At 38.6% G+C, this 14623-nt stretch overlaps 1 protein-coding gene across 6 annotated transcripts in view; it reads right to left on the reverse strand.

Moving 5' to 3' along the window:
* Positions 1-485: 485 nt before the first annotated feature.
* The window catches only part of LOC108319789 (transcriptional adapter ADA2), a 41978-nt gene continuing 27840 nt past the window's right edge, over positions 486-14623 (reverse strand). For 5 of the 6 annotated variants that reach the window (XM_052878720.1, XM_052878718.1, XM_017551041.2 and 2 more), the window contains 2 exons: positions 4696-5001; positions 486-831 (listed from right to left, as the gene is read on the reverse strand). In XM_052878720.1, coding sequence (XP_052734680.1) covers positions 640-831; positions 4696-5001 — 498 coding nt within the window. In that variant the 3' untranslated portion in view covers positions 486-639. The remainder of the gene's footprint in view (positions 832-4695; positions 5002-14623) is intronic. The other variant, XM_052878722.1, reaches the window with a different exon arrangement.

The following is a 14623-nucleotide window of genomic DNA, read 5'->3' on the forward strand; positions in this document are numbered from 1 at the left end:
TTGATTAGATTACTTTCATAACTATTAATGACATTAGTAAGCTGATCTCTCTATAAAAACAAGTTCTCTTCATATTCCAATACACGAATTTGATACCTAAAGTGAAGATACTATGAGAAAAAAGCATTCTTGAGTTATTGAAGAAAGCACTGAAATTCATCAAGATGCTATCAAGATTTGATCCTAGATATTCTTACATGGATATAAGACTGATTTTTAACATCTACCGTCCAAGTGTATTCATTTTATTTACTTTCTATATTTTTCTACTTTTTGAATTGTATTCACCGTACCAGTAATAATCTTGATGTGATTGTGTGAAACATTGCACTTAGAGTGAGGTCCTTGATAAGTGTATCAAGTTCTTGACATATTAGAGTCTAGAATTATTAAGCTGTACTTGTAATTCTATAAACTCTTTGATTACAGTGGAAATCTTCATCAGGGTAAATAACAGGAAAATTAATCGCTAATGAACAGAGGACTTAACATTGGATGTGCTATCCACTAAAAGAATACATTCATTTATTTTCCGCACATTTCATGGGTCATTGTCTAGTTATTTCTTAACGAGTCTAGGAGAAAGGGAAGAAAAATGTACAAAAATAGCCAGCTTCATATTCATTGCATTACTTCTGATTATGTTTGCAGAACTCCTTTTTTCACAAGCATATCATAGACTTTATCAACCTTGCTTTGCTCTACCTTAAAGAGTTTATGTGCGTCAGATTTCTTGGTCACACTTCCCTTCGAAATTTCTAAGGACATGGTCTGCTGCATGTTGAGATTGTGTGACGGAAGTATTCTGATCTCATTACAAAGCTTTATTTCCTGCACGTTAATCATTTTCAGAAAACCAATAAGATGGAACACTCCTTTCCGACCTAGTATTTGAAGTTTTATTTGAAGATGTTGAACCAATAAAATGTTTAGTTATTTCCGACCAATAAGATGGAAAACCAATAAGATGTGCTAACCAATAGTATGTGTCCACCATGACAATGTGTTACCGTATAAGGTAAGGGGTAATAATAAGGTTTGGAAAATATATGAGAAGGAGAAGGAAGGTAGGAGGGAAGTGAGGCTGAACGGTATTGACCGTAAAGGCCGAACGGTAGCCGAACGGTGAAAGGCATGGAGAAGTCTAGCCGAACAGTAGGAGGCAGGGGGAAGCAAGTCGAACGGAGGAAGGCGAGAAGCGACCAGGCCGAACGGTGGAAGGCGAGGAGCGACCAAGCCGAACAGTGGAAGGCAGGGAGCGACCAGGCCGAACGGTGGAAATGGAGAGCGACTAGGCCCAACGGTGGGAAGCAGCGAAGGACCTGAGCCGAACGGTTGAAGAGCTACTATCCTAACTGTCACAACTGTTAGGATGGGCGTGAACTAATTACAGTAAAGGGAGCTATATTTGAGGAGAATATTCAGTATAAGATAATTAGAGTAAATAAATATATATTCCAGGGAAATATACAATATAAGATATTTACAATTAATTATATATGCTAGGGAAATATACGGGGAATATTTACATTAAATATACGGATATTTATATTTAATATAGATATATTCTAGGGAGATATTTAGTATGAGATGAGCGGGAAACAATTAGTATAAATAAAGCTAGAGTCTAGGGTTAAGGGTAGCTTTTGATTATTGAGTTGTTGATAGGCGGCTATCGTCTTGTGAGGGAGGTTATGCTCCCAAAGTAATTGAAGGAGGTTATGCTCCCAATTATTGTTTACTTTTGTTTATTCAGCTATTACCATCAATTAAAGAGATTCATTCATTCATTATCATTCATTCTTTAGCTTTATTGCCTAATGTGTTCGTGGATCGTTACGTATCGACTTCAGGTACGTAACAATTGGTCCAACCTGCCGGATTGATAGAGCGGAGCGAGAGGCCTGCGGGATCCTAATAGAGAGGAGTGAAAAACATCATGGAGGGAAGAATGAATGCAATTGAAGGGAAACTGGAGAGCATGGGGCAGAGACTGGAGAACATGGAGATGTCCATAAGGAGGTTGAAGGCAGAGTTGGGTGGAATACGCCATGAAGTGCAACCCAACTGGAAGAAAAGGGTAGAGTTACCCATTTTTTACAGGGTTGATCCGTTGAATTGGATCAATAGAGCTGATAATTTTTTTGAACTACAAGGGTGTTAGAGGCAGAGAAGGTGTGCCTAGCCTACATCAGTATGGAGGGAAAGGCCGGATACTGGTTCAGATTTTGGAAGGGGAAAGCCAAGGATCGTTCTTGGGAAGGTTTAAAGGAAGCGATGGTGATTCGATTCGTAGAAAGAAACACGGGGTCAGTCTTCGAAAGACTGGCAGCCAATAAACAGTCAGGGAACGTGGAAGAATACGTCCAAGCTCCAAACGGGAAGGGACTGCTGGAACCGAACGGTAGCAGACTGCTGGATCCGAACGTGAGAGAAGGGGCGAAACCTAAGGAGAAAGGACTTACATGAACCGAACGGGAGAGGACGGTCGGAACCGGACGTGGGAAAACTGCCAGAACCGAACCAACTAGTACTGGGAGAAAGAATGACGACTTTGGAAGGAAGGACAGATGGAAGAATCAATGCACTAGAGAGAACAATGGATTCTGTGAGGAGGTGGGCCAGCGAAAACAACAAGGGGTTTGCAGTCTTTGATACACCGACAGAAGGGAGAGAGCAACGTGAAGTACTGAAAGACATCGAAGACCAAATCCTCAGGGCTTATGATTATGGAAAAGTGGTGACCAGAATGCTGGACGGAGAATGGAAGACATTGGAGGAGGTTTTACCACCACCCAAACCTCCAGATCTCAATTGGAGAGCAACAGCCAGTGAGTACCCTTCATATGATAACATGATGATGAAGAGAAGCCAAGAGATCAAGTTTCACAGTTCCAACCTTGAGGACAAGGTTGTTTTGCAGCGGAGTGTAATGTTACGGTATAAGGTAGGGGGTAATAATAAGGTTTGGAAAGTATATGAGAAGGAGAAGGAAGGTAGGAGGGAAGTGAGGCCGAACGGTATTGACCGTAAAGGCCGAACGGTAGCCGAACAGTTGAAGGCATGGAGAGGTCTAGCCGAACGGTGGAAGGTGGTGAAGAGCTGGAGCCGAACGGTAGGAGGCAGGGGGAAGCAAGTCGAACGGAGGAAGGCGAGGAGCGACCAGGCCGAACGGTGGAAGGCGAGGAGCGATCAGGCCGAACGGTGGAAGGCAGGGAGCAAGCAAGCCGAACAGTGGACAAGGGAGAGCGACCAAGCCGAACGGTGGGAAGCAGCGAAGGACCTGAGTCGAACGGTTGAAGAGCTACCATCCTAACTGTTAGGATGGGCAGGAACTAATTACAGTAAAGGAAGCTATATTTGAGGAGAATATTCAGTATAAGATAATTAGAGTAAATAAATATATATTCTAGAGAAATATACAATATAAGATATTTATAATTAATGATATATGCTAGGGAAATATACGGGGAATATTTACATTAAATATAGGGATATTTATATTAAGTATAGATATATTCTAGGGAGATATTTAGTATGAGATGAGCTGGAAACAATTAGTATAAATAAAGCTAAAGTCTAGGGTTAAGGGTATGCTTTTGATTATTGAGTTGTTGACAAGCGACAACCATCTTGTGAGGGAGGTTACGCTCCCAAAGTAATTGAAGAAGGTTATGCTTCCAATTATTGTTTACTTTTGTTTATTCAGCTATTACCATCAATTAAAGAGATTCATTCGTTCATTATCATTCATTCTTTAGCTTTATTGCCTATTGTGTTCGTGGATCTTTTCGAATACACACTTTGTCGCTTGTTGACATGTGCATTGATGCAAGTGGGATGAGTTCAACAAAAACACCAACCACGAAACAAATGAAAAAACATGGAAAAGCACCTTCCTCCATAGGTGACCCTCCTCAGATTTGATCTCTCAAAACCCGAGAGACCTTGGGGAGAAAGCACCAAACACAAGCACGGTAGTCCAATCCAACTGAAGGTGACTAGTTCTAAGGACTTGACGATGAATTAGACAACAGAAAAGCTACTGGACTAGCAACAAGCAACAAAGTTCTTCCAATAGACACTGCTATGCTAGGGGTAACCGTAGCCGGTGCATAAAGGTATCCAAGCAATCCTTCATTTGAGCCTTGAGAAATGAAATGTTATGGAGCAAAGTGCAAGACGTAGAGGGAGGAAGGTGTAGTGGATCGAGAGGGAGAGTTGCGGCACAAGGGTAAATGGGAAGGGAAATTAGAATTAGAGTTTCGACTCAAGGGTAAGACAGACATGTTTTTTGAATTAGGAGTGCAAGAAGAGAAAAACGTGGTACAGGAAGTACCGGTCGAACCCTCCAAAAAGTTTTATGCTAACTTACAATTTTGATACCCTTTTAATTATTTATCAGAAGTTTATACTACTGATATTTTTCTCCATAATTTCCATCTAACATATTTTAGAAATTTTGTAATTTTAGTCAAATTCCCGGAAGATCAGATTAAAATTGCAAATTTTCTAAAATATGAAAACTAAAATGATGAAAAAATAGAGACCAAAATAACATCAAGAATTAAAAGGGATCAAAGTTACAGTTCAGTTAAAATTGTAAAAATAAAAGCCCAAGGGATGCTAAAGGAAACGGAAAAGTAACTTAAGTAGAGAAATGAAATGCTATCATACAAGTTGAGAATTTCTCACCGATTCAGATAGAAATTCAGCCCCTTCAAATCCACTAATATCCCACTCTTCTAGCGACTTTGTGATGGCTTGTATGGCGGTAGATGAATCCTTGGAATCAGCAAATAGTGCTGCAGTCCCCTTTTGAAGACCCCGTGGGCTACTGTCAAGTTCTCCTTTGAGACTATTTGGCCTCTCTAATGTCTTAGCACTGGTTCCAATCTGACCACTTTCTTTACAGGAACTTGATTCAGCTTCCTTTGTCCTCTTTTGCTCGATAAAGCGATAAGCATCACCAGCAGTTACACAGCCCGCAATTCGAGCTTCCTACATGATATTTCAAATGGAAATAACATTATAGTACAACACTTTTAGTCTTACACGTAAAAGACTTTGCTAAAATTAGTATAATTTGGTCAAGGCTAAAGATCTGGAAACATCTCGCATTATAAGTCACGAGAACTAAACCACTTAATCTTTCGAACTCCACAAACACAGCTCCCTAAATTAATCAAAACTTGTATACTAGTTCAGAATAACCCCTTCGTGTTTGTGACACTTACACACAAACATATACATGTGTGTGTTCCTCTGTTGCAACTGACAGAGATTTTATTATCTGACTCTTCACCATATGTCTAAACAAGGGTATCCAAAGCCTAAATTAGATATGTTCCTTTCCGGTGGACACACTCTTCACACTACTTCTTGACCAACTCCACAAGAAAATTCTTCAACCAAATCATTTCCTTACATGCTTCCGAAATAGCCATGTAATGTACTCTTGTGTGGTTGAAAGTGCAACGCTTTTCTAAAGTTGAGACATCCACCTAATGGTTGTGCCACCTACCGTGACAACAAATCCCATAGTACTCTTCCTTGTGTATGAACAACCTCCCAAATCTGCATTAGAATATCCTTCCAAAATAACATCATTCTTACTAAAACATAATGTAGTTTTAGAACTACCTTTCAAGTAGTGTAGCAACCACTTGACAGGTTCCCAATGCTTCCTTCCTGAATTAGACATGAATCTGCTAACAACTGCCACTACATAAGCAATGTCTGGTCTAGTGCCTATCATTGCATACATTAAGCTACCAACTGCAGATGCGTAAGAAATCTTAGCCACTTTTACCTTGTCTGAATCTGTTTTAGGTAACTCCTCTTTGGTGAAATTCAAGTGAACTCCCAAAGGTGTACTTAGGATCTTAGCATCCTGCATACTAAATTTTTCTAGCACTTTCCCTTTATACTTCTCTTGAGATAATATTAGAGAACCATCAAATCTATTCTTGCTGATGTTCATGCCCGAAATTTGCTTTGCAATACCGAAATCCTTCATCTCAAACTCTTCAGACAACTGTGCCTTCAATCTATTAATTTCAACCATGTTAGAGCCTGCAACTAACATATCATCAATATAGTGTAATAAGATAATATGGACCAGAATCTTTTATATAAAAACATTGATCCATGACACACTTCTTCTATCCTTTCATATTCATAAAATGGTCAAACTTCAAGCACCACTGTCTTGGTGCTTGCTTCAACCCATACAAATTCCTCGTCAACTTGCAAACCAAGTTGTCTTTCCCTGCCACTTGGAAACCCTCTGATTGTACCATGTACATGTTCTCATCAAGGTCATGATGTATGAACGTTGTCTTAACATCTAACTGTTCTAGATGAAGATCCTTTGTAGCCAACACAAGTCTAATAGTAGTTATTTTAACTACAGGAGAGAAAATCTCATTATATTGATGAAATCCTTTCACCACTAACCTTGCCTTGTATCTCTTGCTGCCATCATGTTCTTTCTTGACCCTAAACCCCTACTTTCTCTACAACGCCCTCCTTCCTTCTAGTAGGTCAATCAAACACCAGGTTTTATTCTTCTCAAGTGAGTTCATCTCCTCTTGCATAACTAACTCCCATTGAGATGCATCTCCATCTGCAATGCCTCATCATAACACAAAGGCTCTCCATCATCGGTCAACAAGTAATTTGCTAAAGGAGAGAATTTGTCAGGAGGCCTAATAACTCTGTTGGATCTCCTCACTTCAACTACTAGGGTGACAGGAGTGGTCTCTTCAACTATCCTGTCTCTTGGATTTCCACTTTTTCCTACAAGATCGTCTTCTATAATGTCCTCTAACACCGCCTTTTCCTTCTGTTGGCGTATTTTCAGTTTCAAAATTTGTCTCAAGTTTGTCCTTATACATTGCATTTTTCATTAAATGTAACATCCTGCTTGTAATGACCTTTCGGTTTTTATCATCCCAAAAGTGAATATCCAATATCATCTTCTCCATAGCCAATGGAAATGCACTTTCTTGTTTTTGGATCAAGTTTGTCCCTGTCAGCATATCTAACACAAGCATAAGAAACACAACCAAATACTTTCAAGTGAGAAAGACTTACACCCCTGCCTTGCCATTCCTCCTCAGGAATCTTGAATCCTATGGGACTGAGGGGTCCTATATTAATGAGGTATGTTGTTGTGCTCACTGTTTCTACCCAGAATGTCTTTGGTAACCCTGCATGAATTATCATACTCTTTGCCCTCTCATTCAAGGTCCTATTCATTCTTTCAACAACACCATTATGCTAATTTGCCTCAAGAATAATTTTAAGCATTCTAATCCATTCTCAGCATAGTAATCAACAAATTTAGAACTACTATATTCACCACCATTATCAAACTTAAAAATTTAATTTTTAACCCTGTTTCATTCTCAACAGTAGCTTTCCACTTCTTAAAGGTATTAAATATTTTTTACTTTTGGTTCAGAAAATAAATTGTTGTAATTAGAGAAGATATCTTTAGAATCTTCCTAATTAGAGAAAATAGATATATAATCTTCTATTTTATTTTGTTTATCCAGTTTCCCTATTTCTCTTTTTAGGAGAATTAGATTGTTACAAATAAAGAATATGAGAATGTATTTTTTATGATTACGAATAATAAAATCAGTCCTATTTTCAACTTGGTGTCAAAGCTCCCGATCTTGGGGCTCCGTTCTGCTGCTCAGTCGCGCCGCCGCCGCTATCGTCGTCGCCAGTTGGGGTCGTTGATAGGGCAGAAAGGTGCGCCCAACACCGGGGAACACACCGCTGAAGTCGCTCCGTGATAGAAGCCGCCACCGTCGCGGGCAGGCGTAGCCCACGAACCCACCTCCGGCGAGACCCACTCGCCGCCGTCGCCACAAACAGAGTTGCCAGAGCCTCCTGAGTCTGTTCCTAGGGTCGGTGACGACCAGTTTGGCCTATATTTGAATAGATCTAAGCTTTTAAGTTCTGTTCCTTTTTTCTCAATGTGACCCACACGCCGTCGTCGTCTCGGAAAAGGTCACCGGAGACTCCTGGTTGCGTTCTACGGGATGTCTGAAGTAAAATTTATTCCTTTGTGCCTTCAATAAAAAAGGATCTCGAGCACTTGAAAGCAATGGTTGAATCAATGAGTAAGCCCTTTGGATCATGTACTCTGTCCATAAAAGGTAAGATTTGTCTCAATACTGTTGGTCATATGTTTGAAGGTATTTGGATCCTTGATTCGGGTGCAACTGATCATATGACACCTTTTAGTGTGTCCTTCGACTCATATGTAAAAGAAATAAAGAACAACTTATTACAGTTGCGAATGGTCAGGGTATACCTATATGCGGCTCTGGGAATATAATCTTGGACTCATCTATTGTATTCAAGGATGTTTTACATGTTCTCAATTAGCTAATAGTCTTATCTCTGTGCAAAAACTCACAAAGGATTTAAATTGTTCAATAACATTTTTTCCAACTTATTGTGTTTCTCATAACCTTGCCACGGGGAAGCCAATTTTAATTGCTAAGGAGCAGAGTGGGTTGTATTTTTTAGAGTTTGATGGCCAAAGCAACACGAAAATCATGAGTCAACAAGCAACATCTGAGACGTGGGCAAAATCCCAAATATGGTTACATCATCAAAGGCTTGGGCATCCTTCGTTTAGTCTTATCAAGTCCTTATTTCCCCACTTGTTTACCAAAGAGTCTATTGATTCTTTTATTTGTGATATTTGTCAATTTTCAAAACACCATCATGCATCTTATCCTATTAGTCATAAAAAGAGTATTTGTCCATTTGATTTAATTCACTCTGATGTTTGGGGTCTTGTCATAGATTCTATTTTTGGAGTCTAATGGTTTGTTACCTTTATTGACGATTGTACCCGTATCACGTGGACATACCTTATGAAACATAAATCCGAAGTTTTTCAAACTTTTGTTAAATTTTTCCATCTTGTCCAAAATCAATTTGGAAAAAATATCAAAAGAATTAGGTCTGATAATGATACAGAATATGTGAATCATGAATTTCTCAATTTTTTGTCTCATAATAGTATTGTTCATCAACTAACTTGTGTTAACACCCCTCAACAAAATGGGGTTGCAGAAAGAAAGAATCGTCATCTTCTTGAAATAACTAGAGCTCTTCTTTTACCAATGTTTGTTCCAAAAAATTACTGGGAAGAAGTTGTGTTAACTGCCACATATCTCATCCACAGGTTACCCACTGATATCTTAAATGGCATTAGTCCTATAGAGTCTCTATTGTCTTTTGTTCCTTCTTCTTCCCTACTAACAAGTCTACCTAGTCGAGTCTTTGGATGTTTTGTTTTTGTTCACTCTCATCATCCTAACCGTGGTAAATTAGATCCCAGAGCTCTTAAATGTGTCTTTATTGGGTATCCTTCTAATAAAAAGGGATACAAATGTTATCATCTTCAGAGTCGTCGTGTCTTTATCACCATGGATGTCACCTTTCATGAAACACAATCCTTTTATGTCAGTCCACCACTTCAGGGGGAGAAAGCATTTGAAGTGGATGAACTCTCCTTCTTGTCATCAACCATATTTGTCTTTGCAAGATGCCCAAGACCTAAGCAATGAAGCTACCATAGTCCACATTGAGGAAGAGGAGGAAAAAGAAAAAAAATTTGGCAAAAAATATGAAAGAAGAAAACAACACACTTCGACTCTTGAGCAAGAAGAATTGTCTAATCCGGAGGTGAGGATCCCTGAAGATATCAATGAGGAGGAAGTAAGTATTACAGAGGATTTACCCATTGCATTGAGAAAGGAAAGAAGATCATGTGCTAAATATCCTATTTCTCAGTATGTTTGCACTAACAATCTCTATGATAAGCACAAAAGTTTTATTGCTGCCATTGATGCCACAGAAATTCCTACCTCAATCCAGAAGCCCACTTTCTAATATGGTATCAGAACCATGGTTAAAGCCTATCCTAGCGATATTTCTTGTTTCTTGGGCATTTCTATTCCACCCGTCGTCGGACCACTATCGGACCACCCATTTCTACTATCACGCTCGAGATGTCTATACCTCGGCTTCAAGGGACTGTGTTGGAGGTCCAACATTGACTAGAGATAAGGTCAAATTATAATATATAATCAGTTGCACCCGAATCAAGGATCCAAATACCTTCAGACATATGACCAACAATATTGAGACAAATCTTTCCTTTTATGGACAGAGTACATGATCCAAAGGGCTTACTCATTACCATGTTTGTCTTTGCAGGATGCCCAAGACCTGAGCAATGAAGCTACCATAGTCCACAGTGAGGAAGAAGAGGAAAAAGACAATTGTTTTGGCAAAAAATATGAAAGAAGAAAACAACCCACTTCGACTCTTGAGCAAGAAGAATTGTCTAATCCGGAGGTGAGGATCCCTGAAGATATCAATGAGGAGGAGGTAAGTATTACTGAGGATTTACCCATTGCATTGAGAAAGGAAAGAAGATCATGTGCTAAATATCCTATTTCTCAGTATGTTTGCACTAACAATCTCTCTGATAAGCACAAAAGTTTTATTACTGCCATTGATGCCACAAAAATTCCTACCTCAATCCAGGAGGCCATGAAACTTGAACATTGGAATCGAGCCATGAAAGAAGAGATGAATGCACTAGAAAGAAATTTAACTTGGGAGATTGTTGATAAGCCAAGAGACAAGAAGGCAGTAGGGTGTAGATAAATATTCAAGTGAAACATGGGCAGATGAGACAATAGGAAGATATAAAGCTAGATTGGTGGCAAAAGGATATACCCAAACATATGGGATTGAATATGAGGAGACATTTGCCCCAGTGGCAAAGATGAGTACAGTTCGAGTTATTCTCGCTTTGGCTGCTCATTTTGGATGGGACTTACACCAGCTGGATGTGAAGAATGCCATTCTTCATGGAAATCTAGAAGAGGAAGTATACATGGAGATTCCCCTAGGCTTTGAAGTGAAAAATTAAAGAAACAAGGTATGCCTTCTGAAGAAAGCATTGTATGGGCTTAAGCAATCCCCTAGAGCATGGTTTTGAAGATTTACAAAAGCAATGGTTTCCTTGCGATAGAGACAAAGCCAAGGAGATCACACTCTATTCATAAAGCACTCTTCTACAGGTAAACTCACTTTATTGCTTGTCTATGTGAATGATATGATTATTGCAGGAGATGATGAAACAGAAAAATTGGCATTAAAAGATAAATTGGCAGCTCAATTTGAAATGAAAGACCTAGGAAAACTCAAATATTTTCTTGGAATAGAGGTTGCCTACTCCAAGAACGGAATTTTCATCTCCCAAATAAAATATGTACTTGATCTCCTCAAAGAAACAGGAAAGCTGGGATTGACAACCTCAATAGTTCCTATAGAACAAAATCACAGAATTGGAAGTGAAGAAAGTGCTCCTGTAGAGAAGGCCCAATATTAGAGATTGGTAGGAAAATTGATTTATCTATCACACAAGACCAGACATTGCTTATGCAGTTAGTGTTGTGAGCTATTTTATGCATGATCCAAGAGAGAGAAACATGCAAAGCAGTTGACAAAATTCTCCAATACTTGAAGTCAAGTCCAGGAAAGGGGCTATTATTCAAAAGGGAAGACACATTGACTATGAAGATATATACTGATGCTGACTATGCAGGTTCTATTACTGACAGAAAATCTACTTCTAGGTATTGTGTGTTTCTTGGAGATAGTCTGGTAAAATGGAGAAGCAAAAAACAAGATAGAGTATCTCGTTCTAGTGCAGAAGCTAAATTTCGAGCTCTTGCTCAAGGAATGTGTGAAGGACTCTGGATGAAAATCATTTTGGAGGATCTTAAAGTCAAAGTGGAGAACCCAGTGCAACTACATTGTGACAATAAGTCTGCCATGACAAAACCAAACACATTGAGATTGACAGACATTTCGTCAAAGATAATCTTGACAGAGGCTTTGTGATTACAACTCATGTTCCTACAGAACTTCAAATAGCAGATATTTTTACAAAAGGGCTTCCTCCGGATAGATTTCAAGATCTTGTAGGCAAGTTGGGAATGATTGATATTCATTTACCAACTTGAGGGGGAGTGTTGTAATTAGAGAAGTTATCTTTAGAATCTTCCTAATTAGAGAAAATAGATATATAATCTTCTATTTTATTTTGTTTATCTAGTTTTCCTATTTCCCTTTTTAGGAGAATTAGATTGTTACAAATAGAGGATATGAGAATGTATTTTTTATGATTCTGAATAATAAAATCAATCCTATTTTCAACTTAAACCCATACCTTCCTAGTAGAATCATCAATGAAGGTGAAATAGTATCGTGATCCTCTTAATGATGAGACTGATGTTGGCCCATACACATATGTATGAATAAGCTCCAACTTCTCAAGCTTGGGCATCCTCCCTGTCATGGCAAAAGTAACTCTTTTCTGCTTCCCAAACACACATGGTTCACAGAAACCAACTTCTACCTCTTTCAGTTCTGGAATCTTCCCTTTGAGACCAATACTTTCATATCCTTCTTGCTCATGTGACCAAATCTTTGGTGCCAAAGAGTCAAAGAGTGACAAACATCATCACTAATTGAATTTACTTCTACTGTAGCTAATTATACCATGTAAAGGGTTCATTTCTTCCAACTTCAAGCAACAAACCTCCTTCCATTGACCATCTCTGAATATCACTCTATATCCCTAAACGTCCAACATGCCAATAAAGATTAACATTCTCTTGAGTCCTGGAACATATATGACATCCTTCAATGTCCAAACTATACCAGTAGAAGTTCTAAGATTTATATCTCCCATGCTTGCAATGTCTAAAGCTTGACCATCTTCTAGACAAACTTTGCAAAAATTTCCGGTTTTGAAATTTTTCATCAAGTCCTTGCAAGTAGAAGCATGAACGGCACACCAAAGTCCATGATCCAGGATTCAAACATGCTCTCAACACAACAAATCAATGTATCATCAATATTTTTTATGTGCTGCATTAACTGTATTTCATGCCTTTTTTCTTTATTAGCAGTAGGAGTAGTACACTGATTTCTAAAATGGCCGTTATGTTTACATTTCAAACAGGTAATATCCTTGCGATTTTGGACTGTCCATGCTTCTTGGACTTTGATCTGCCACGGCCATAACCTTGCCTCTTTCAGGCCTTCTGCCTCTACTTTCAGTGCTTGTAAAAGGAACATGTTGATTCTTCAACATTCCTTCTATGAACATCCTTACTAAGGACTAAATCCCTAATTCCTTCAAAGGTTAATTTTGTACTCCCAAATGTATTGGCTACTGTCGTGACAGTTCCTTACCAACTATCAGGTAACAAAGATAGCAACAATAAGGCTTGTACTTCATCCTCAAATTGAATATCCACTTAAACTAATCTTGGCAGCAAGGAATTAAATTCATTCACATGATCTGTAACACTATCCCCTTCTCGCATCTTCGTATTACTGCAAATCAAGAATACCTTGTTTGATGTCGATGGCTTTTCGTACATTTTTTATAGTGCCTTTATCAAACCATATGTCGTCATACTCTCATTGACAATATTGTAAGCAACATTCTTTGCCAATGTTAATCTGACAACACCCAAAGCTTGTCGATCTACCAACTCCCAATCTACCGGAGACATTTTCTGGTTTATTCTTAGACAAAGGTTGGTACAATTTCTTTTGATACAAATAATCCTCAATTTGCATCTTCCACAATCCGAAATTGTCAATCTTCACTTTTCTCTCCTCAGCCATTGCTCTGTCTTAAGTGAAACCCTAAGCTCTTGATACCAGTTGTTGGGGATCCCAAATACACACAAGAGCAATTACTGGACGAAAGTAAAATAACAAGAACATAGGGAACTTACGTGGTTCAGTCAAAGTGACCTACATCCATGGTTGAACTAGATGGTACTTTTGATTGATAAATTAGGTTTGGCAAATTAGGTTTGGCAAATTAGGTTTGATAAATAAGATGGTACTAGATGGTTCAATGGGGTAAGTAACCAAGGAAAATACACTTGAGAGATTTGGCAGAAAATTCATCTTTACCTGGGTAAGGTCATGGACAAAGCATGTGCAACCAAAGACACGAAAAGAAATGGAGTAAAGATCTTGTGTTGGATACAAGAGAGAGTGAGGAACCTGATTATTAAGGAAGTAGGAAGGCATGCAATTGATCAAATAACATGTCAGAATGGCATCTCCCCAGAATCGAAGATGAATATTGTTGTAAAGAAGGGTATGGACAGTTTCAACCAAGTGTCGATTCTTTCTTTTGGCGACATTATTCTGTTATGGTGTGTGAGAGCATGTTTGATGAAGGATACCCTGTGAACACATAAAAGGCAGAAATTTGGAAGACATATATTCAAGAGCATTATCAGTATGTAAAATTTTAATAAAGGTGCCAAATTGAATTTGAATTTCAGTTGAGAAATTAATAGAGGTGAGGACCCGGTTGGCTGGATTACATGAGCAGAGATCCATTTCCGAGTGCAAGAAACTATTGACATTGTAAGGATTAACCTAGCATAGTTGTGCACGGAGGGTAGTACAATCCAATTTTTTAACTCCTTATTGAATGACTATGAGGATTTAACATGGATTAGTTAAAAAGTGA

This window comes from Vigna angularis, chromosome 6, assembly GCF_016808095.1.
Source record: "Vigna angularis cultivar LongXiaoDou No.4 chromosome 6, ASM1680809v1, whole genome shotgun sequence".
NCBI lineage: Eukaryota > Viridiplantae > Streptophyta > Magnoliopsida > Fabales > Fabaceae > Vigna > Vigna angularis.